Genomic DNA, 24,021 nt, shown 5'->3' on the forward strand with positions numbered 1-24,021 from the left:
GTGGTGTGCAAGTGACAACTTTTTTTTTTTCTTCTTCAATCGTGTATACACACAAAAATGGACAACACTGTTTTATTCCAGTATACGGCCGGGTGAGGGGGGAGGGGGGCAATGTATTTACAGGATACGCAGCCGGGTTGGGGGTTACTGCGGCATTAAATGCCTGACGTTGTATTTGGATGTGTCGTTGTACTGCGTCATGGGCTTGTCTGCGATGCCGCACGTGCCCACCCCCACTTTGCCGTTGACGCTTTCCGGAGACGCAAATATGCTTCTCTTCACCTACGGAAAAACAAACGATAAGAGTTAGGAGAGATGCACAAGACATTTTACAGTACATGTGTTTTTTGTGGTTCGAGTTTACAATGGGGTGGCGTCATAGTTTGTAATATTTTGGTTACCTTATTGAGCAACATGAGAACTACATTTTTCCCCAAATATTAGCCTCTACTGTAATACATGCCGTGACCCAATTACATAAACAAATAGACACCGTTTATTATTTTACTGACAGGAATTATTTTTTTTGTTAAAAATGCATTGATGTGAGGAACATTTATAAAAAAAAATATAAACAAATTAATATACAATACATTTGCAGCACTCAAAATTTGCAAAATAAATGTCATGCCCCAATTGTCTGGAAAAGCAAATCAAGGGCCAAGCCTCAAATTTGAATACCCATCATAATTTTTAGTCTATATTTAATCATTTTTTATGTGACAAAACAATATACTCCATTATTTACCGTAAATCCCGGCCTACGGAGCGCACCTGGTTACAAGCCTCACCGAGTACATTTTGGAAAGGAAATACCTTTTGGTACACGCATACGCCACAGCCGTGTAAAAGCCGCAAGTGCCCAGATTGAAACACGAGCTATTTACAAAGAAAGACGGTACACAAGAGTTTAACGCTAGCGCAGTGCTAATCCTAGAGCTAACCCTTACGCCGCACTAACGCTAGTGCTAACACTAGCACCACGCTAGCGCTAACAGGGTTGGTGAAAATAAAACTTACCGGTAAATATCACCGAGACACTGCAGTAACACAGCAGCAACATGCTAACAGGGCCGGTAAAAGTCACTTCCTCGGCACATATATTGCACAGGTCTCATTCTTATGTTCTCCGCTCGAGTGCCACTTTGCGGCCATTACAAAAAAATGCATGAGTTAGCTGCATCACCGCAAGGTTGAAAGCGTGTGAAAAAAGTCGCGGCTTGTAGGCCGGAAATTACGGTAATATGATGCATTTGTTCATCCTGTTTAGAAATGCCTCGTCACTATAACATGAAAAAAGCAAATTTAATTAAGAGTGCAAATCGGCGCTGTTTCATTTCTGACTCATTTCCTTCCTTCCGTCCATCGAGAGAGGTTAGACGACCGTTACCTGTCCTTTCTTGTTTTTCGAGTAGGCTTTGTTGTTGAACTGTTGCCACTTGGACTTTTGGTCCTCTCGCTCCTGCTCCAGTTCCTTCATCCTCAGCACCTTCTTCTGGGCTTTCTTCTTTTTGTATTCTCGCTGCTCGGCTATCTGCTCCTTTCTAGGCTCGCGAAGAAGAAAGAAAGAGGTCAAGTCCCTGCGCAGCCGGACATCGAACACCGTACGCAAAGCACCTTTGGGCCGTACCGGGATTTGTTCCTGGACAAGCCGAGGTCGTCCTCGAGCCGCCTGCGGTCCTCCACGGCTTTGAGGTTCTGCAGCGGGATGATTTCGGCGTTGCCGTAGCCCGTGAAGGTGACGGCGGCCGTGCTGTTCTCGTGGTCTATCTCCTCGATCTCGGCCTCATACACCCTGCAAAAGAGCCACGTCTGTAAGCAGGTGAGTACGGTTCACAGATGGACCACAATCACAAGTCCCGACCGATTCATTGAGACGTGAAATGCGGTTTTTCGGACCACGACGACCGGAATTCCACGCGGACCGGCTGCTTAGTTACTCAAATGCGTCGACTACAAGTAGACTTGAGGAGTTTGCGGTTTGTGTTTTTTTTTTTTAACCCCAAATATTACCTGTAACGCCCACTCGGGATCGTATATACAGGTTCATCTCAACAAATTAGTACATGGTGGAAAATGTAAGTTATTTTTCAGTAGTACAATTCAAAAAGGAAAACTTTTTGGAAAGGAACAATATATTACATAAACTAAATAAATTAGTCAAACTTTTAGAATGACACTTCCACCTACTATCTACATCACAGGTGTCAAACTCAAGGCCCGGGGAGCAGATCTGGCCCGTCATGTGATTTTATGTGGTCCGCAGAGGCAAATAATGTGCATCAACTTCCGCGATAATTTTGTTCAAATCTGTACCAAATTTTCAAATTGCCATATCATAAATGATATTACAAGCATTTTTGGGTTACCAAACAACAATAGTTGGAAAAACCCATGATTTGTGATTCCAAAAACTAGTTCATAAATTTCATGTGTAAATGCGATGAGGCGGTTAAAGATTTTTATCGTTTCACAGCCACTTTTGAGGGAAACCGCAAGTACAATGTGGCCAGTGACAAAAATGAGTTTGACACCCCTGATCTACATAAAAAAAAAAAATATGGAATAATCACATTTCTGGATCTAATGTTATCTTCAGGCGTACCACAATCGCAATTCAAAAACAAATAAATACAAATTGCAAAATATTTCGCTGTGTTTTTTGCGTTTCACTTTTGGAATTGCCCAACGGAAACAAACTTTTCCACCGTACTCGAATTGACTGAGATGACCCCAAATGTACTGAGCCCACGTAAGAGCAACGTTTGCGGAGGCTCGTTTGCGGCAATACCGGCGACACTCACTGTCCGTCCTGACTCCACACGGACAGACACTTGTCTCCCACTTTCCAGATGTGCCTGATGGGCGCCGGGGCGGAGCCATTGGCACTGGGCGTAGCTTCCGCGGGCTGCGAGGCCAAAAGGTCCTTGGTCAAGTCGATGACTTCCTGCAGGAGAAATTAGAAACAAGTTTACGGTCAAATGTTATCCCCTAAATCCAGGTTATGAAGACTAAGTAGTACAATGAACACAATAAAACCCTAACACGGGTCAAGTGACTGTGAAAATAATAAATTATAAACAATAAACTTAGCGTTGCTAGTATTATTACAGGACATTATAAACATGTTTTGGTGCTGTGTCTTTCTCCCTACAGCGAGGGTTCGTTATTTCGTCAGATGAATCATTGTGATCGTGTCAATATACAGACCTGCAGATCTTTCTGTAGCTTGAGAAGATCCTCATTTTCTTGGTCGGTGGACAAGGCAACCTCAACCTGCTGTAGCTGAGCTTTGTAGCTGCCGAGCTGTTTCACCAAGTCCTCTGACATCTGTTGAACGGCATCGAGCACACAACATTAGACTCGCTGTGTGTCGCCAGCTAGGCGCGTTCGCACACGCTCCGGGGCGGACGGAAAATGTGACATTTGCGAGCGAATCGACGTGGCGGTTACAGTTCGCGTGAACACAGAGGCTACGCCAGGAGCTCCAGCTAACATCAAATTCTCGCTAAGACGTCACCATACGACAAAGGTTTCCGTCAAAAGCTTGTGATCTGTTAGCTTCGGCCTTCGTTAGCCGTCGTTTCGCCATCGCACCGGATGCTAATGCTAACGAGTTAGCTGCCCGGGAGGAAGGGGGGAAAAAAATAGAAAAAGTGGCAAAATAACGCTCAGAATTCTAAATACAACTTAGATCAAGTCAAGCTTACCTCTGTATGACTTCACCTGTGAAATAAATTAGGTAAGCATTCACCTCACAGGTCTACGAATTCGGCAAAAATAAAAATACAAGAGCGATGGGGGACAACAACAATGGACGTCGTACTTTGAAGCCCTTCTGCGGAATATCTCGCGATAACACGGCAGATCTCGAGTAAACTCGAGGACGTCTCCAGCGGCCATGATAGATATAATTAATTCGTCCAAAACACCTGTTGTCGATTCAGTTTTAAAAATGTACGATAAATATGAGGCTGCTTGGTCATAATACCAAATCCTTCAAGCACCATGAACAAGTAGGACAATAAGTACGGAAATTCCCCAAATATTTCACGATAGAAACCCCCGAACAAGACAAAATTGTAGCAGAAGGTAGGCCTCAATGTGACAATTATGATTTATTTTTGTGACGTGCTTAACGTGAAAACACACAACCATAAGCTTTGCTTTCTTTTAATGACCTTCACAGAGCTGCGTGATATTTTAAAATAAGACCTGTATCAGAAATGAAGTCTTTGAAATATCCAAATGGGGAGTTTTGAGCGAATTCTAATTATAAAATGGATATTGGAACAAGTGTGTGGTTAAGTGCATAACAATGAAATTTTCAGTCCCCCTAAATGTCTTTTTTTTTTTTTTTTTTTGGCCCATGGGGATGGACATCGGGCTAAATTTCCCAAATCCACTGTGGTGAAAATGAAGAATGACTTTTAAATGAATCCTTGACTCATAGAGCTGCGTTATCTTTGTAAAGGCAGTTTTTTTTCTTAAGCAGTATTGAAGCTCATTAGTCTCTTTCCGGTGACATTATAAATATTAATCCAATATATCAAAATGACTGCTAGTTTCATTACTAGGCTTCAGAGTTTGGTGGCAGCCTCCAGAAGCAGGAGGAGCCCTCCCACCCTCGCCTGTAGCGTCACATCCACCCCTTATAAAAGAGCCCCTCTCTCCAGTCTACCACACCTGCTTCAAAACATCTGCTTGAACTCCATCTGTTTGCCTTCTTTTTTTTAAAAAAAAAAAAAAAAAAAGGTTAGTAGATGAATGATTCATTTGAAGCGGCTATTTTTGTAAAAAAAAAAAAAAAAAAAGAGCTCGGATGTGGAGGGATGGGAACGCTTCCGCTTTTGAACGCAGTAGAATCTCTTCCCCCCCCCCCCCTCTACAACTGACACGGAAGAACTTGAACCAAATGAAGAGCGCTTCCACTGATGCTAAGTGCAGCTAATAGACTTAAATCTGATCAAATTTGTCAATGGACTGCCGGAACTTGACCGATGAGACCGCGGCCGCCTGGACCCCGTACACCGCTCGGACCTCGGTGCCTCTGACCCTCCTGGTGGGTGTCCTCATCCTGCTGACCGTCTTCGGCAACGTCATGGTGGTCATCGCCGTGACCGCCAGCCGCGCCCTCAGAGCCCCCCAGAACCTATTCCTGCTGTCTCTGGCGTGTGCCGACATCCTGGTGGCCACGTCGGTGATGCCCTTCTCCCTGGCCAATGAGCTGATGGGTTACTGGTACTTTGGCAAGGTGTGGTGCGAAATCTACCTGGCGTTGGATGTGTTTTTCTGCACTTCGTCCATCGTTCACCTGTGCGCCATAAGCCTGGACCGGTACTGGTCCATCACGCGGGCCATTGAGTACAACCTGAGAAGGACGCCGCACCGGATCAAATCCACCATCGTCGTCGTTTGGGTGCTGGCCGCCCTCATCTCCTTCCCGCCGCTGATCACGATGAAGAAGGACGAGGGCGAGGAGCACCGACCCGAGTGTAAGATAAATGACAAGAAGTGGTACATAATCTTCTCCAGCACCGCCTCTTTCTTCGCACCCTGCGCCATCATGGTCCTGGTCTACGTGAGGATCTACCAGGTGGCCAAGCAGAGGACGAGAGCCCTGCCGGGTGAAAGGTCGCGAGAAGACGGTCGCCCCTGCGGCGTAAATTGCGGCTCGGAGCCCGAGGAGGGAGAGGTCAACGGGGAGGAAGCGGGCGAATCGTCGTCGGACGGCCACGAAGTGACCCTGTGTTCCCTGAAAAAGAGCCGGGCCGCCCGGATGGCCAAGCGGGGCCCCGAGAAGCCCGGGGAAGCCGCCCCGAAGTCCGACGCCAACTCCAGCCGCTGGAAAGGAAGACAGCGGCGAGAGAGACGCTTCACGTTCGTGCTGGCCGTGGTGGTGGGAGTGTTCGTCCTCTGCTGGCTCCCGTTTTTCTTCACGTACACGCTGACGGCCGTGTGCGCGTGCTGCGTGCCCGAGACCCTCTTCAAGATGTTCTTTTGGTTGGGATACTGCAACAGCTCCCTGAACCCGGTCATATATACCATATTTAATAATGATTTCAGGAGGTCCTTCAAAAAGATCCTCTGCAGGAAAACCCATGAAGATTTATAAGCGGCCACAACTCTAAGCTACTTTTATCATTTTTGTTTGAATTTCAACTCGTCAGTATTTAGTGAATGTTTTATCGTTCGCTGTAACTTGTTTTTAAATTGTTTGTGAAATGCTTGTCGCTTATTTTATAGGAGAATCAATCCAAACTATTAAGTAAGATATAATATTATAACCTCAGAAAGTGGTTATCATTATAGGTAGGATCATTACATATTGTTAGCCCAATAGCATAAATGTCCAAGTCATTTTTGAACATTTTCAGAAAACAAGAAAAAAAAAAACATTCAACAAAGGAAAATATTACAGTGTCCGTGATAAATGAGAATCTACATGTGGTGTCCGCTTTGATTTAAATTTAAATATGGTTCCTCGACTTGACATTTTCTGTCGCAGTTGGGATTCTGAATTATGAAAGCATATTCCCCCCCCCCATGACAGAGAACAATAATAATCACTGAGAATAACGTCGCATATTCAATCAGTGGCGCTCAACCTACGGCCTTTTATTTGATTTATTATTCATTAAAATCCGTAAAAGGGGGAGATTCTGCTCGCACTCACACCGAGGATGAGAAGACACACTTGCAGGCATACAAGGAGAGATTTAGAGCAGAAGAGGCATTTAGTCAATATTGCATCTCGTGACCCCTGGTTTAGGGAAGGTGCCTTGCTCAAGAGCACCCCGGCAGTATCCAGAAAGCAGACAAGCATCTCTCCGCTGGACGGCATTTTTACGTTTGTCCGCCGCGGGACTCAAAAGGTGGCCCAATGGTGCCAAAGGCCAAATTCTAACAGATGAGCTCCTAGTAAAATTTTGTAAAATTTGTAAAATCTGTAAAATTTTCATTTTTCATTCAAGTTTTGGTAATAAATAAGACATTGTTCTGTCAAGAGAGGTCACAGCTAGTCAGTTGTATATTTTGTCAGGAACTGGGGCGTCAAACAAGGTGGACGGAATTCTGAAGACTTTAAAATAGAAGTCAGTATTTGTTCAAAACCTTCAACTTTTTGGTTGGGGGAAAAAAGCAGGAAAAGCCTACTAGAACATCTAAAATTGATTTGTGGTGAAACAAAGGCAATTTAAATGGTGGCAGGTGTGTGCTGAGTAGGATTCAACATATTTGAACGTGATTGGTCAATTCTGAACTCGGCCAGATCCCAGTTACGAAAGGGTGTGCACACTTGTGCAACCTCATTAAAAAAGTTTTTTTTTTACTTAATCTCTAACATTAAAAACAAAATCAATTGGTACAGGTTATAGGTCACATAATTGGTGTAAAAAAAAGTAATTGGAGCAGTTTGAAGAAAAAAATGTACTTGCCTGACAATAATTACAAACATTTGTTCAATCACTGCGTCATATTTTCTCATAAATGCAGGATTACTTTGTAAAAACTAAAATACAACTGATAGGAAAAGGGTTCCTCCACTCCTTTGTCAAAGAGACATTTATCATGAAACAATTTCATATTTTTACCACTGTATTTGTCCAGGGCGATATTTTCCATCTTCGTTGCCGCCATCATCAGAAGCGAAGACGATTCACAAACGCAAGGGTATCAAACTCATTTTCATCGCGGGTCACATTGTTGTTCCGGTTTCCCTCAGAGGGCCGTTATGACTGTGGAACAGAAATATTTAATAATGTCATATTGACATCATCAATTTATGAACTAGTTTTGGAATTGGAAATCAAGGATAATATCTTGTAATATCTCAACTTCATCATTTACAATGGATGACAATTTGAAATTTCGGGACTGATTTTTTTTTTTTTTTTTTACAAGAATCGTGGAAATTAACACGAGGTTTGGCTTTGCGGGCCACTTAATCATGTCGCGGGCCAGATCTGGCCCCCGGGCCTTGAGTTTGACACCGGTGCACTAACTCATCACAATGAGCAACGAGACCGATGGTTCGCAAATCAAATCGGAGCCCAAACGACGCCGTGCTCACTCGGGCAACAAGCCTCTCCGCGGCCCGGGAGACGCTTATATGAAAGGAAAATTCAGGCTAAGAGCTCGCGTGGGCGAGCGCATCATTTGAAGGGAGCTTATCATGAATTATTGCCCTTCATATCGGGATGTCATTAAAACCTCCCCCGGAGTCAAACAAGACGCCAACAAAGGCAATGGAAATCTGAGCGGCTTCTGCGAACGACGCAACTTTCATTGGCGCACGCAAGCTTATCAGCGTTGTAATGTTTGCTATTAACGCTCTTAACGCTATCTCGCGCTTTTCAGCGCGTGTTCGGCAAATAGACATTTGCGATCCCGTGAACCCGCCGCTCGGGACGATTCCCATGACTCGCTGCGTGGAAATTCGGGTTGTTTGAGATTCCTGCGGTACGCGTGTTTGGACACAATCCGTGAAGCTTAAAATATGACCGCCATTAGTCACCGCAAACGGTCATCTGCGCCGTATGAATGTCTTTTCTGATGGAGTTCCCATGAACAATGCGGCATGAGAAAAATTGCGGGATTGCGCTGTACGTCGCCGGGGGTATGTGAATCTCACGCCTGCGACGTACTTTACATGGGAAACATATATACAAAATATGACAGCATACAGTAAAGCAATAATGAATATGCAGTAGGTATAAAAAAGTCTACACACCCCTGTTGAAATGCTGTATTTTCTTTGTAATATGTAAAAAAATGACACCAAGACGTATCATTTCTAAACTTTTTCCACACTTGATGTAGCTTGCCTACCTCAGTTGAACCTTTATGTAAATCTGACAGGGATGGTAAAAATGAACGATTGAAATGTAGTTGCATAAGTGTGCACACCCTCTTGTAGCGAGAGATGTGTGGATGTTCAGAATTACCATAAAACATCCATCCATTTTCTTTGCCGCTTATCCTCACAAGGGTCGCGGGGAGCGCCGGAGCCTATCCCAGTTGTCAACGGGGAGAAGGTGGGGGGCACCCTGAACTGGTCAACCAGCCAGTCACAGGGCACATAGAGACAAACAGTCGCACTCACAATCACGCCGAGGGGCAATTTAGTGTCCAATTAATGTTGCATGTTTTTGGGACGTGGGAGGGAACTGGAGTACCCGGAGAAAACCAACACAGCCACGGGGAGAACATGCAAACTCCACACAGGCAGGGCCGGGATTGAACCCGGGTCCTCAGAACTGTGAGGCCAACGCTTTACCATCTGATTCACCATGCCGCCCAATTACCATAATAATCACCTTTAAATTTGTATTATAGTAGCACACAGATACTATTTAAAGTATTTGTAATTGAAGTTCATATGTTCTACAACACAGGTGTCAAACTCAAGGCCTGAGGGCCAAATGTGGCCTACTGCATGATCTTATGTGGCCCGCGAAGGAAAATTATGAGAATGAATGATTGAAATATTGCAAGGAATATTCTGTGCCCAAACGACAGCAATAGTTCAAAAACCCATTTACTCTCGATCTGTGATGGCAAAACCAGCTCATAAATTTCATCTGTAAATATGATGAGGTGAAAGATTTTCATGGTTTCACATGTGGGGGGAATGTGTAACCACAATGTGGCCCGCGACAAAAAATGAGTTCGACACCCTTGTTCTGGAAAGTTTTTCCTGACATTTCTTTTGCTCTCCAGCAGAGGCCTGAAGGTTTTGTGCCCGCACATACTGCTGTGTTTGACAAATGTTATCATTCCATCGGGGTTGTCTAAGAACGTGGTCCAGGATTTCTCTCGACCCGTGTTTGGATTTGTATATGCATGTAAAATATTTAAAACGTGAAAAAAAAAAAAAAAAAAAGACACGAGAGTGTTGCACATATTGCAGTATCAAGCATCCAGCTGTAATTGTGTAGTCTTCCACCATATCCAGCAGATGGCACTGTGGTGAAAAAAAAAACTTTATTTCCAATATACAACTTATATGTAATACCAAATAAAGGCAATTGTGATATTACCTTGTATGAATAAAATGTCCTGACTGCGTCTGTGTGACTTTATCTGACTGTCAACTTCCCGCCGACCCTCCCCTGTCTCCCTTTTTAGGAACAAAACGTCAAAGTTTGAACGGCAAATCTCAGACTCGTGTGAGACTTCAGCTCAGTAAGCAAACTCGTTGTCATCACAGGCCCACATTATAGTTATGGTTTCTGACAGGTGTTACGGCTGAGAAGATAATATTCATATATAATCATCTCATAATTGTTACATTTACGCCGTTGCCTCTTGCATTTTTTAACAACAAATTGCAATCATGTCAGGGAAAATGGTGACAATTAAATTCAATACTATTGTTGATCATCTTTTTTTTTTCGTCCACTTGCAAAACTAGTGTTTTCTTTCACCACTTGTAATAAAATATGTACGTTTTTTTTATGTGGCAGCCAAGCACGCATCATAAATTCACACATGTCCACTTTCGCTGTATTCGGAGACAATATGATTTATTCAGCGCGCTTAAGGGCTTCATATAAAGTCGATAAAAAAAAAAAAACGAGGCTTTAAAAAGTTGCTGCCGGCACCAATTCCCACAGTCGAGAGCCTCTCCGCATTCCGCCCGTTGCTCTCGTCTCTTTAAATCTCCCAGTCATGTCTCTCAAAAGGGCGGCTGAACTTTGCGGCAATTAAAGAGCCCGGCGAGCGGGCTGCATCCCAGACATGCGGGATGATTAAGGCCGCCTCGCGGTGTCAGACAGAGGCCTCGAGACCATACTAATAAGTTTACATCATAGCCAGAGATGAATAGAGGGGGTTTTGATTGAATGTTGGCTCATTCATTATGGATGAAGCGCTGGGGTATATGATATTTCCTCCTGCTAGGGTTGATAAAGATGCGGGATAATCAACTTACGTTGCCCAGGGAACATCCGGCTTCATTTTGCCTTTTTCATTTTGCCTCCGATTCCGCTCGTCTTGCTTTTCATTTCGCCGCGGATTGCTTGTTTGCTCGCTTCAATCTCTCGTTTTTCAAAGTTCCTGTGTTGAATTGCATTTCTTCCCCGGGAAAAATTGAGTTTTGCCTGTTGAAAAGGGATCAAAAATGGGAAATGAGGGGCCCGCTTGTGTCAGGAAGAAAATACGCAGCATATTTCGCGACTCAAAACATGTGTGACCTGGACACTGTTTGGCAGGACAGTATAATATAGTCGTGTACACAAATGAAGAGTTTGACTCAACTTCTTCTTCTTCTTCTTTTCCTTTCAGCTTGTCCCGTTAGGGGTTGCCACAGCGTGTCATCTTTTGCCATCTTAGCCTATCTCGTGCATCTTCCTCTTTCTGACACTCACTGTCGTCGTGTCCTCCCTCACCACATCCATCAACCTTCTCTTTGGTCTCCCTCTCGCTCTTTTGCCTGGCAGCTCCATCCTCGGCACCCGTCTACCAATATACTCCCTCTCTCGCCTCTGGACACGTACAAAACCATCGAAGCCTGCACTCTCGAACCTCGTCTCCGAAACATCCAACTTTGGCTGTCCCTCGAATCAGCTAATTTCCAATCCTATCCAGGCTGCTCACTCCCGAGCGAGAACCTCAACATCTTCATTTCTGCCATTTTACTCAACGACCCTGACAAAGAGAGCTTACGGCCACGCTGTCCTGAGAACGCCCGATCTCGTCGGATCTCGGAATAAGCGGGTTTGGCCCTGGTTAGTGCTTGGATGGGAGACCGCCTGGGAATACCGGGTGCTGTAAGCTTCTCTCCCCGGCTAGATGCAGAGGGGTTGCGTCAGGAAGGGCATCCGGCGTAAAACTGTGCCAAAGAAAATATGCGTTCATCTAAAATGACACGCTGTGGCGACCCCTAACGGGACAAGCCGAAAGGAAAAGAAGCAGAAGAAGTTGAGTAAAGCTCTTCATTTGTGTGCATGACTGTATGACGCCACCAGTCACTATTTGAGGAAATAGAGTTTCTTCCCATGCTGGGTTTAATGATGACTTTAAACAGTTTTCCTTACAAATACGTACCAGTATTTATGGTTAATACAGTGTAGTGTTTGAATTACAAAATTATGTATTGTTCCTCTATTTTTTTCCAGTGGGCGCAAACTGCTGTATTTTTTTTTTTTTTTTTTGTCCAAGGCCACTGGTTTGTTATGATTTGTGTGTGAACACAGCAAAACAAACCGACGTTAAAAGCTCAAGGGAGCGACGACCCCCGTGTGGGATTAAGAAAGCCACACGCTTGAAGTAGAATTTACCACATATCGCACGTGTTTATGTACACACACAAAAATTGAGCAATCCCCCGGTGGGCCCTCGTTCCTTTCTCTTTCATACTTTCCGTTAATTATAGTACATTGTTTTTTTTTTTTTTTGGGGCGCGCAAAAAACGAATTTGCTGCTGAATTATTCATCGTGGATTCCTTTCGGCAAAGCCAATTCATTTTTAAGAGAAGTGTTACTTCAAAAAAAAAAAAAAAACAAACAACAATTAGAACGAGTTAACGCGAGTAGAATATGCCCAGTCGAATTTATGGACTCTTACTTCCAGCTTTGTAATATTACGAAATAAAAAACCTTGCCCATTACAGTATGAGGCAATTTCAACATAACGGCTGATGTGACCCCCTAATGGCTTATAAATATTAAATTAAGGCTTTGAAGGTTTCTATTAATCCATAATTAACGTGTTTTTTTTTTGTGCAGGGGTAAAAATATATAGGCGTGTGTGAGAGAGTGGATAAGAAAGGGCCCAAAGATTTAAAGCGGTAATGAGGTATTTTGGCGACGTAGCATATGGATATAGAAAGTAAACACATGACTGAAAATTTACGCTGCATTTAAATACAGTCCAGGAGGGTAAAAAAAAAAACAACTTCAATTCAATTAGATATGCAGTATTACACATACCTGTATGTTAAATAAAAATTGCAACCGAATTAGTGTTTGAAACTGTTCTAAAAGATTTATTTTGTGCTTACAAGTTAAATACAACGAACTGCATGTACTGTCCAGTATGTAGTATGATGGAAATATAGAGCTCGTGCACCTACGTCATAAAATCACGTGACTTTGGTTTACCTCGCCATATTGCCGGTCAAACAAAGCATTGTTCAAGTTGGTTGGAGACGACACGAAAATATGACTCATAGCACGACGCCCAGAGTTTTATCCGATATCGTTAGATGTTTAGAAGGTGAAAAAAAACGGAGGTACGTGGAAAAATTAGATAAACTCGGCATAGAGGACCCGTATTTAATGCCGAAGTCGATTTTTTTTCGCCGATAAGAAATTGGACTGTTAATTCGCTTCCGCTTGTAATGGACAACTGGATCTACACATGGATCTGGTGAGTAAGTCGTCGAGATCAACACGGAAGAGTGTGAAAGCGTAGAAAAGTCCGGACGCATACAAAGACTTCGTCGCTGGATCTGTTCTCAATCAGGAATAAATCCCACATAGTGACGGTTTTGACGGCTCGTGAACGCGGAAGCGTGGTCGGCCACACGTTAACCTTTGCCGGAATCCATCGATCTTTTCAGCTCGTATTCAATACAAATATCAATATTTAAATAAATGATTCCTGGTTGGAAGCAAACTCGCATTCGTTAACTATGAATGGGGGAAAAAGGACGACTGAGTCGACAGTTTTCTTTTAATACGCTTGGTTCTGAAATGAGGCAACTTGGCATTACAAATACTTTTTGGTCATTTGAGATCGAAAAGAATAATTTCTACCTCAAATGAAGCAACCGCTACACAGGCGTGTGCGTATTTTGATCGGGGCACCATCCATCACGTTCAATTGCCGAAATCCATCGATATTTCCCGGTCTTTCCAGCTGCTATTCCATCGAACGGCGCCGCAAAAATGGTGGCGTCACGTGCACGAGCTCGATACCAGTTTGATTTCACATAGAACAGAACTATACTCGATGCAGTGAACCAGGTTCAATGCCCGTCCATATTTTTTTCACGTGGATGATGTAAAATGAACAAAGGATTCGGGTGTTTAGTATTTCGCTCAGCAGTCAAATGTCAAACATATTTATCTGCATCAAATATACCTCCCCAATGATTTATCTGGATGGCAGGATGTCTCCAACGGACGTTAATCGTCAGGGCAATTAGGACTGGAACAGATGCCGAATGCCTTCCTGCCTTACGCCACAACTTCCTGTCTGCCCTCTTTCTCATCTCCCGCTCCTCTAAACTTATTTACCCTTATATGCCGCATCTAATGAACGGTTCACGTGCTCTTCCGCCCGCCGAGCTGCATCCAGTCTTCGCCGTTTCGAATGCCGGCTGTTTTCCGGCGACGTGGAGACGAAACAAGACATCCATAACGTTTAACGCAATTATTGTCACCGGCAACACATCCTTGACAGCGGTTTATGAAAATCTAAACCACTTACACCAAGTACAATATGAGACTGCATGCTTGCTTATGAATTATGACTACTTAAATGCTTGTATGGTTTTTGAGGATGCATGCATTTCTTATTAGATAAACAATATTGACATTTTGCCAGCGGTCACCACATTTTATTTTGTAGGGGGAAACGTGATTCATTTATTTATTTCTGTGGTCATATGTGGTGTTTGGGAAATTATTGGCTCCCTTTCATAGCTTGGCAAAATTAGATAGATGATGTGAAAATGTGACGCATTTATTGTATATTGTTTCATCGTACGGCGTTGACCATCAAACTGAATCCCAAAAATTGATATAAAAAGTAAAACATCCAAGCCTGAGTACAATCGGGGTCATCCCATTTAGACACACCCCTTGGCAAGCATTATCTGTTTTTTTCCCTACCACAATTCAAACCAGTTCATCCATCCATCCATTTTCCTAGCTGCTTATCCTAACAAGGGTCACGGGAAGTGCTATCCAAGGTGTCAACGGGCAGGTGGCGGGGTACACCCTGGACTGGTTGCCAGCCAATCACAGGACACAAAGAGACAGACAACAGTTGCACTCACAGTCATTCACACCTATGGGCAATTTAGTGTCCAATTAATGTTGCATGATTTTGGGATGTGGGAGGAAACCGGAGTGCCCAGAGAAGACCCGTGCAGGCACGGGGAGAAGATGCAAACTCCACACAGGCGGGGCCGGAATTGAACCCGGGACCTCAGAACTGTGAGGCTAACGCTTCCCAGCTGAGCCCACCCTGCCGTCCAAACCCGTTCACAGTCATCATAATATAATTGCTGCGATTGGCTGGCGACCAGTTCAGGGTGTACCCCGCCTCCTGCTCGTTGACAGCCAGGATAGGCTCCAGCACTCCCCGCGACTCTCGTATGGATAAGCGGCACAGAAAATGGATGGATGGATAATATAAGTATGGCTTTTCATACAACAATGGTGTCGTGTTATTCGAGACTTTTTCAGAATATGTCCAGAGCCAGAGATGCTCGCCCCTCCACGTCAAAACTTGCTCGCTTGCTACCATTGGGTAATCTCTTCGTATACGCCCCCCCCCTCCCCCAGCCCACCCCCACAGACGCATGATTCGCCTGCGCGGGCCACATAAAATCATGTAGGGGACCGAATCTGGCCCTCGGGCCTTGGGTTTGACACCTGTGCATTAAAAAGTCACATTTTCCCTAATATTTCCCCCTATTAAGGGATATTTTAAGAACATGCTGTCTTCTCTGAGTGGATGGTTTCCCTTCTCGGAAACAACATTTGGAGCTCTCTTCTAAAGCAACACTACAGCGCAAAGATACAAAGAATTTTATAATTTAATCCGGTAAAATACGCTTGTTTTCCAAGTGCATTTCAGTCAGTATATAACAGTAGGAACAAGTTCATCTCTGGCAGGAAGAAGGCCACATTCCAAAGTAATAACGCCCCTAAATTGCAGAAATAATTGAGTTTTCCAGGAATAATCAATCACGCTCATCTCCGCGCGTGGAAAATGTAATTTGATTTTCCTGCCTCAAATTTGGAGTCGCCTCCGCGAGATATCATACACGGTTCATATCGGCTCCGAATACTCAAAATACTGTACTTTGTTATGCAATAGCGATTTCTTTCTTTCTTTTTTTTTTTTTTTTTAAATATGGGTGACATGGGCAGTCGCCCAGGGCACCAATTTCTGGGGGCATAGCGCTTAAGCCAGCGCTGTTACTAGCTGTTAGGGAGTAAGACATAAAACTAATATTTACTCGCCGATTTCCATATTGAAATGACACAGCCAGAGACAACAATCCAGCATGTGTGTACAAGTAAACACAGCATCAGTTGGGTAAATAATGAGGGCCCGAATGCTACGCGAGCAAATATGGCCGTCATAAATCAGAAAAGTCCACTTTGTTAAGTATGGAATGGTGAAATGCTAAGTGGAGTTAAATGACTTTTTAGGTGGAAACAAATAACTCACACCATTCCTATGCAATCATAGAACATATGCTAAAGTGTGTAATTAAATTTGATAAATTTTCAGGTCTGCAACTATATGGAAGATGGAAAGTATCGTATGAAAAGTGCTCACATTTTCAGGAGTATTGCCACTGTTCTATTTTCCAATACTTGAAATTAAAAATGATATAATCTAACAACAAGGCGGGAGGATCAGCTGGTAAAGCGTTGGCCTCACAGTTGTGAGGTTCCGGGTTCAATCCCTGACCCTGCCTGTGTGGGGTTTGCATGTTCTTCCCGTGCCTGCGTGGGTTTTCTCCGGGCATTCTGGTTTCCTCCCACATCCCAAAAACATGCAACATTAATTGGACACTAAAAATTGCCCCTGGGGGGTGATTGTGAGTGCCGCTATTTGTCTCTATATGTCCTGCGATTGGCTGGCAACCAGTTCAGGGTGTACCCCGCCTCCTGCCCGTTGACAGCTGCGATTCCCTGCAAAAAAATTTCTACAGGACATTTCTAAAGAATTTCTAAATAACTATAGAACTTTAGGACCCAAGTCCTATAGAATTTCTCTAGAAATTCCATTGTTCTGTAGAAATTCTATAGAAAATCACAGGAAAAGTTCTATAGAACAAGTTGTTCTGTACAAATTCTACAGAATTCTATAGATTTCGATAGAATTTCCATAGAAATTTTTTAGCAGGGTTGGCTCCAGCATTCTTTCCCGACGCTCGTGAGGATAAGCGGCTAAGAAAATGAATCGGATGGATGGAAATTTTCAGGCTCTGCAAATATAGGGAAGATGGAAGGTAACGTATGAAAAATACTTACATTTCCAGGACTATTGCCACTGTCCTATTTTCCAATACCTGAAAGTAAAACTAATCTAAGAAATAGGGATTTAGACAATCAGACATTTATTGATCCCACAATTCAAAATTAATCGCCAAATTCAGTCCTAGCACACCTATTTATTCAAATGTCCGAAAGTTTTTTTTTTTTTTTTTTTTTGCGATTATTGTTTGTTGTATTCTTTATAACTAGAGTGTGGAATCAGTGCGGGATTTTGACTTTTTTACTTATGTAGAAAACCCAAGACAAGCCAATGACTGTACAGCCTACAACAGTACAGTACAAACAAATACTACTTTGACTAAGAAGTATATAGTACTCTGATCTTTGACTGCCACCTGCAGCCAAATGGGCAGCACTGCCTCCGGCAATCCACCCGCAACATTTCCGCGACGTGGTCCGTTTCAACATTCTATTTGTGATGTATCGCGCAAATGTCATGTTGTGTTATTCCGTCCCCAGCTTGTGACTTTTAGGGGACGCAACAAAGCTTGTTGTGTTTCCCCTCGAGCGTCGCTGACGCATGCGCAGTCGCTCCAAGAGCGGCGGGCGGGGCGGGGCGTACGTCTATGACGTGCGGCGCGCGCCCACGCCTCGACCAATCGGCGTCGACGTAAACACTTGGTTGCGTCATTGTTATTGTGCGCTGCTCCGAGGGGAGCTCCAGCTGTTGGGGGTCCGCTGGTCATTTCGCCAGCGTTTCGCCGATTTGACACTTTTCACGGACGAAGAGGCCATGTCGGTACGAAAGGAGGCTTCGTCGGAGGACAATTTGCAAGGTATTGTGTTAAAATGACACCTTTTGTTCGTAAATGGCGCGAGCTAGCGTGAAAATCAGCGAGCAAGTTGAGATGTAGTTGAAGCGACCCCAGCTTACATTGAATTCTACGTGTAAATGTTCAATAATTTGAAAAATATATATGTATTTTTCATCGATAATAACTATAAATAACAGAATTATTTGTGCAGACTTGCGATATTCTCTGTATTATTATTATTATTATTTTAGGTTCTTGGGTGGAGTTACACTTCAGCGGCGCACCCTCGCAAAGTTACGGTCGCCACGGGAGCCAGGAGCTCGTCATGCCCACGTCCACTCAGCAGCAGGATGACGTGGAAAACATGCTGCTGGACGCCCAGCACGAGTCTGGCGGGAACAGTTCGGGAGGAAGTTCCCAGTGCAACAGGTTTGCACGCGCTTGCTCGGAAAAGGGGAAGTTCGCGATTGGGAAATGGTCAGAGTCACAATGACCCTTCGCTCTCCATTTTTGTCACCACCCTTGCCCCCCAACAGCCCACGCAGAGCAGTGACCCCGCTTGTGTGGAGAGGTTCTGGTGGAAGCAGCTTGCAGGTACTTTATGGATGAGATACTTTGATATGATGAAAAATCGCCTACATACAACACATACCAGTTTTAACATCTCTTAGCCAAGTTTTCGTATTTGAGAGATCTTATTATATTTGACGAGGAAACGTCTCACCTGCGTCTATGGACCTTAAAGGTCAAGTGTCATGCCTATAAACATTCTAAAATAGATATTGTAATGAAAAATGCATATAAGATTATTCACTTCAATGTCCGTAGGAAAAAATAAATATGAGCGGAGAGCGTGTCATCCATGCGCATAGTTGCGAAAGTCTCGTTCGTCATCCCAGCGTTAGCCATATTGCCTGCATCCTCTGACATTCGCCGTTGAAAGCCCGCCGTGCCACCTACTATGGTACACGGAAGCTCTTTTCAAAGACGAGAACGTCTCACAATCAAATGAAGTGACCAGGCCAATATTACCCAATCATTGCGAGCCATATTTAGATGATATGCGGATCACTTTATAACTAACAGACTCCCAGACAGTATGTATGAGCCAGCCCGGCTGAAGCCGTACTCGGCGTCGACGGGCACATTGACGTATTTAGCACCCCTGACTTACGTGCGCAGACCTTTTGTTACATTCCGAGAGGATTACTCTCCCCCCAAGCTATAATTTTTTTTTTTAGTTACTCATACACACCTACCTGTCATTTGGAACCCACGAAGCTCTCGTCCTTTGCACCCGTGCAATCCATTTTTCACGACGAACCGGGTCTTTTTGAAAAGTATCAAGAATGAATCCATCCTCTCGAGTGTTTGAACAATGTCAGCAATACAACGAGCCGGCATTTTGGCTAACACGAAGGAACAACGAGCTCCCTTCCAGCAGGTAAAACTAGTATAAACAGACGAGACCACTTGAGTGGGCGTCTGCTACTAACGTCACTTCCTGCTTTTTCTCGAAAACAAATCCCTCGAGAGGATTTTGATGGCAGGAGTGACAAAAAGCCGTATACGTCAAAATCACGTTGTGTGGTGAAAAAAATGGATGGGTCCATTCCGGCTGCCTTTTTTTCCATTGCTAACATAATAAAAAAATCATGAATTTCATGACAGTGGAACTTTAAGCTTGGTGTCGATTGTACTAGTAGGCCAAAAGTAGTGTAGAAAAAAACATCCAAGTGTGCTTAATTAATATACTAGGGGGGACATAGATAGTACTAGTACATTGATCTTGTGGTGGCTCTGAAGGTCATGGATTAAAGGGCGAAGCCGTTTTATGAAAATTTAAGACTGCACGCACTAGCAAAACATTTAAGGCCTAGGATTACAAGGGTTAACTGTGTCTTACTTTGACATACTAGTACACAATTACATGTTAGTTGCAAGGAAACTGCACTCGTTTGCATCATCAAGCTACTATGAACCACTAAATGTCAACTAATAGATTATTATAATTTTGGCAGTCATACAAGTAGCACACTGTTGTCAACTGGTGCACATTTTTCGCTATCCTACCAGTATGCCAATGTTGTCCTAGCCGTAAGTTCAAAGTGTGTGGTAGTACATGATGTTGATGGAAAATTATTTAGCTGATATCCTTAATAGCCACCTTAAAGGTCCACTGTCATGAAATACATGATTTTTAGTATATCATTAACGAAAAAACAGCAGCCGGTATGGACCCATCTGTTTTTTTCACCACAAAACATGATTTTGACGCATATGGCTTTTTGTCACTCTCGCCATGAAAATCCTCTCGAGGGATTTGTTTTCGAGAAGAAGCAGGAAGTGACGTTATTACAGATCCCACTCAGGCGGTCTCGTGTGTTTATACCAGTTTTACCTGCTAGAAGGTAGCTCTTTGTTCCTTTGTGTTAGCCAAAAGGCCGGCTGGTTGTATTGCTGGATATTATTCTCACACTCGGGAGGATGGATCGATTCTTCATACTTTTCGAAAAGACCCGGTTCGTCGCGAAAAATGGATTGCACGGGTGCAAAGGATGAGAGCCTTGTGGGTTCCAAATGACAGGTAGTTGTGTATACAGCTACCAAAAAAGTTAATAGTTGGGGGGAGGGACTTAATCCGTAAGTCAGGGGTGCTAAATGTGTCGATGTGCCACCCCGGCCAAAGCTGTGATCGGCGGATGCGGAGTAAGGATGTAGTAATAGGTCAAAAGTGGAACTATTAGAAGGTAAATAAAAAGGAGACTGTACTGTGACTATACTGATGTTTCTTACTAGTGAGGGCAAGTGTGTACTTGTACATGGACCTTACGCTGGATATCAAAGATTTGGAATAAATGCTCAATTGGCTTTCCATAGCGGATACTTCACAGCCTGCGTTGTCTGTCGTAGTACCGAAATCAGCCAGTAAGAGGCATCATGGTGCCACAGGCCACCTTTACTGCTGGGAAATAAACTGTAAGAAAGTAGTAGAAAGTAGAAAGAGAAGAAGAAGAAAAAAACAAGGGAAAAGGGGTAGTATGTCTGATAACCGCATTGCTGTTGCAAACTTTTCGGTCATCATTCTTTCATTACTTCGAGGGAAAAAGCTCAATATTTGACACGACTGTCAGTGCACGTGTTACTGGCACTTTAATGTTTTCAACATCAAGCCTACCCTGACCAAATCCCCAAATTTGTCTTTTTAGTCGGACGAGGACCTCCAGGAAAGAAGACAGGAAGTGGAGCTAATGATGAAGAAAAACGCAGACTGGATCTGGGACTGGTCCAGTCGACCCGAGAACAATCCGCCAAAGTACGCATCGGCTTTTTGTGTCATTGCGCTCACTGTGGCCACAGCATTAGGTACACAAATGTGGTGGAATTGTCCGGTAGTTGCTTATTTATGTTCTTTCTCACATAATGCTCGTCGGCCAGTTGCGGGCCACCATCAGACAAACAGCTCACCCACATTCACAATTTAGAGAATCAAACGTGGGTGTTTTTTTCGAATGTGGGAGTGTGATTGCAACCGGGAATGTTTCCTTTTCGGCCACCCAGAGCACCGTGTCGCTTATTGTTTACAAACGATGTGTGAGGAAACGCGACCGTCGTCCATCGTAGTTTGGAGTCGGCGTGACCTTCGACAGGCAAGCCGCCGCGGGGGCCAATGAAAGTTTGATGTGCTCCTCCGCAGGGAGTTCCTGCTCCGGCACCCCAAGCGCTCCACCCCGCTCAGCATCCGCCACAGCAGCGTGATGAAGAAAGGGGGCGTCCTCTCGCCCGACGTCCTGCAGCTGGTCCTGCCCTCGTTAATCATCTCGCACATACTCGCCATCGGCCTCGGGTGAGCCGCATCGCGTTACAGGAACGTCTCGGGGAATTTATTTCAGGAGTGCAACTTTTACATAGTAACTTAAAGGGGAACCCCACTCATTGGAAATAATGTATCAGATAGGCCGTGTCATTGGTACTGTAAGTTAAAAATAAAGATTTTCATCAAATATCATTTAAGGTTGTTTATATCGGCAATTTTGAATGTTCCCGGTCGCTGACATTTTGGGAGTCAGATGAGCGGAAGTGACGTGTGCCCGGCTACGTTTCTACACAGTTCTTGTCCGTCCAAAGAACCATCTGAATATTCAACATTAATTACAGCCACAGGTTCAAATCTGTATGGACGTATTCCTCCGTCTTCCCGATCAACCGATACTTCCATTTCTTCATCAGATGAGGATAAATCCGAGGAAATCAGCGCTGACAATAACTGTGTAGGAACGTAACCAAGCACATTCAACATCACATCCGCTCATCTGACTCCCAAAATATTCAAAATTGCAGATATGAACAACCTTGAATAATATCTGATGAAAATCTGTATTTTAAATTTACAGTACCAATTACGTGACCTATCTGATACGTTGTCATTTTAAATGGGTGGAGTTCCCTTTTAAAAGTCATCAAAGTCATACTTATATTCCATCCTCACATTTTTTAGTTCATTTCCCCTCCCGACAAGATGTTTTATTTTCCAACTGGGTTGTACACACTTATCGGTCACATTCATAGTTGAAAATGTTTTTTAGTCATTTATCTTTTACTTGGGATTTGAGCAGGGGTGTGTCGACTTTATAGATCCACTGCGCTATCCGTGAGTTTGTCTCTTTGATTTGAACTGCAGACATGTAATTTTCCGTTATATCCAAATTCATAAAGATGCATTTGTGTGCAATACCTGCACACCAGTTTGCTTCTTGTTTTATAATTCACGCGCTTTGTAATTTTAGGATCTACATCGGGAAGCGCCTGACCTCTCACGGCACCTTCTGAGAAGTGTTGCGCTCGGACCTTGACGTGACTTCGGCATGCCTTAAAATGCAAAAAGATTAAATGTGAAAAAAAAAAAAAAAACAAGCGACGGTTGGCCAAGTGACTGAAACACCAAGTTGGTTCCCTCCCGACGCACTGAGCCATCGTCGGACCCCCTCTCGGACTCCTCGGCGGCCCGTCTCGGTTTTCCGCTGCTTCCTCCTTCCTTACGTTAAAATCTGCACGTTTTATGAACTGATCCTTTATGTCTTTGCATTGAATCATATGATCAGAGTTGTTACATTATAATATGTATTACTATTTTGTCATTTGTAACCAGGGGATAATTTGTGTGCTGTGATGTATTAAATATGTTGCATGAAGTCCAATAAAAGCTGGAAATGGACAGCGTTGTGAGTCGTGTTAAAAAAAAAAAAAATCCCCCCCCGAAAAAAGATAAACACAATTAAATTTTTATTGAACTTTGGTCAAAATAATAAACAATACATTGCCACCATGTTAGGAATCAATGGACGTAAGACAATGCTTTGCGTGTTTCGTCTTGAACGTTCTTGTAACTTTCGTGTCTGCATTCACAGCTACGGGGAGCGGCGACACGTCTGGAGGAAAACGTCCCGAATTGGTAAGGACACGGTCGAGGGCTGTCAATATTCCTCCCGAAGATCGGGAGGCACCCCCCCCCCCCTCACTGACGGCTTTTTTTTTCATGTGTGCAATGCGTTTTTCATAGACGGCTACAAGTAGCAGCGGCGTATGAGGACATCACTCTAGAAAATAGGAATTACAAATAATGCACATGAGGTTCGGGGCGAGGGATGGGTGGGATGGGGGGTAACTTGTAGCTGTCACTCTTAAAAAGTCGGAATTAAGGCTGAGATTCCCTTTGTCCGTCTTGTGCCGTGTGCGTTACCAGCCCGCAAAAAAGCTCACAATTCAAAGACCGTCTTGATATCAACACAAAAAAAAAAAAAACCCCACACACTCTCGCTCTCTCTCTCACACACACACACACACACACACACACACAGGCATTATTAGTTGTGTCTAACAGTGGTTGCGGAACTGGTAGCCCCAAATAGTAGTTCGATAAACATGTTTTGCTTGAGATCTGCTCCCCAAAAAAAAAAAGACAGTGGTGCGACTGGACATGTTCCACCTCTCTACAACATAAAAAAAAAAAACATGC

At 43.8% G+C, this 24,021-nt stretch overlaps 3 protein-coding genes and 1 pseudogene across 4 annotated transcripts; 3 read left to right on the plus strand and 1 right to left on the minus strand.

Moving 5' to 3' along the window:
* Window positions 1–58: 58 nt before the first annotated feature.
* Window positions 59–3,863, minus strand: smndc1 (survival motor neuron domain containing 1). The gene is made up of 6 exons (XM_061837704.1): window positions 3,711–3,863; window positions 3,211–3,330; window positions 2,805–2,947; window positions 1,631–1,795; window positions 1,391–1,544; window positions 59–282 (listed from the first exon to the last, which is right to left on the minus strand). Exons 2-6 carry the CDS (start codon window positions 3,328–3,330, stop codon window positions 145–147), a joined length of 720 nt encoding a protein of 239 aa, XP_061693688.1. The 5' UTR covers window positions 3,711–3,863; the 3' UTR covers window positions 59–144.
* A 99-nt stretch (window positions 3,864–3,962) lies between these two features.
* LOC133510035 (alpha-2A adrenergic receptor-like) lies at window positions 3,963–7,013 on the plus strand. 2 transcript variants are annotated; one of them, XM_061837700.1, is made up of 2 exons: window positions 3,963–4,092; window positions 4,578–7,013. In XM_061837700.1, exon 2 carries the CDS (start codon window positions 4,979–4,981, stop codon window positions 6,113–6,115), a length of 1,137 nt encoding a protein of 378 aa, XP_061693684.1. In that variant the 5' UTR covers window positions 3,963–4,092; window positions 4,578–4,978; the 3' UTR covers window positions 6,116–7,013. The 2 variants fall into 2 exon arrangements, with proteins under 2 accessions (XP_061693684.1, XP_061693686.1); XM_061837702.1 differs by having other exon boundaries at window positions 4,011–4,092; window positions 4,566–7,013.
* A 4,648-nt stretch (window positions 7,014–11,661) lies between these two features.
* On the plus strand, window positions 11,662–11,778 carry LOC133510314 (5S ribosomal RNA; annotated as a pseudogene).
* Window positions 11,779–17,869: 6,091 nt separating this feature from the next.
* On the plus strand, window positions 17,870–23,810 carry bnip4 (BCL2 interacting protein 4). Its single transcript, XM_061837001.1, has 6 exons — window positions 17,870–18,026; window positions 18,257–18,434; window positions 18,542–18,599; window positions 21,215–21,321; window positions 21,703–21,852; window positions 22,793–23,810. The coding sequence occupies exons 1-6, from the start codon at window positions 17,984–17,986 to the stop codon at window positions 22,833–22,835; spliced, it is 579 nt and encodes a 192-aa protein (XP_061692985.1). The 5' UTR covers window positions 17,870–17,983; the 3' UTR covers window positions 22,836–23,810.
* The last annotated feature ends 211 nt before the right edge of the window (window positions 23,811–24,021 follow it).

This window comes from Syngnathoides biaculeatus, chromosome 12 (genome assembly GCF_019802595.1).
Source record: "Syngnathoides biaculeatus isolate LvHL_M chromosome 12, ASM1980259v1, whole genome shotgun sequence".
Taxonomy (NCBI): Eukaryota; Metazoa; Chordata; class Actinopteri; order Syngnathiformes; family Syngnathidae; genus Syngnathoides; species Syngnathoides biaculeatus.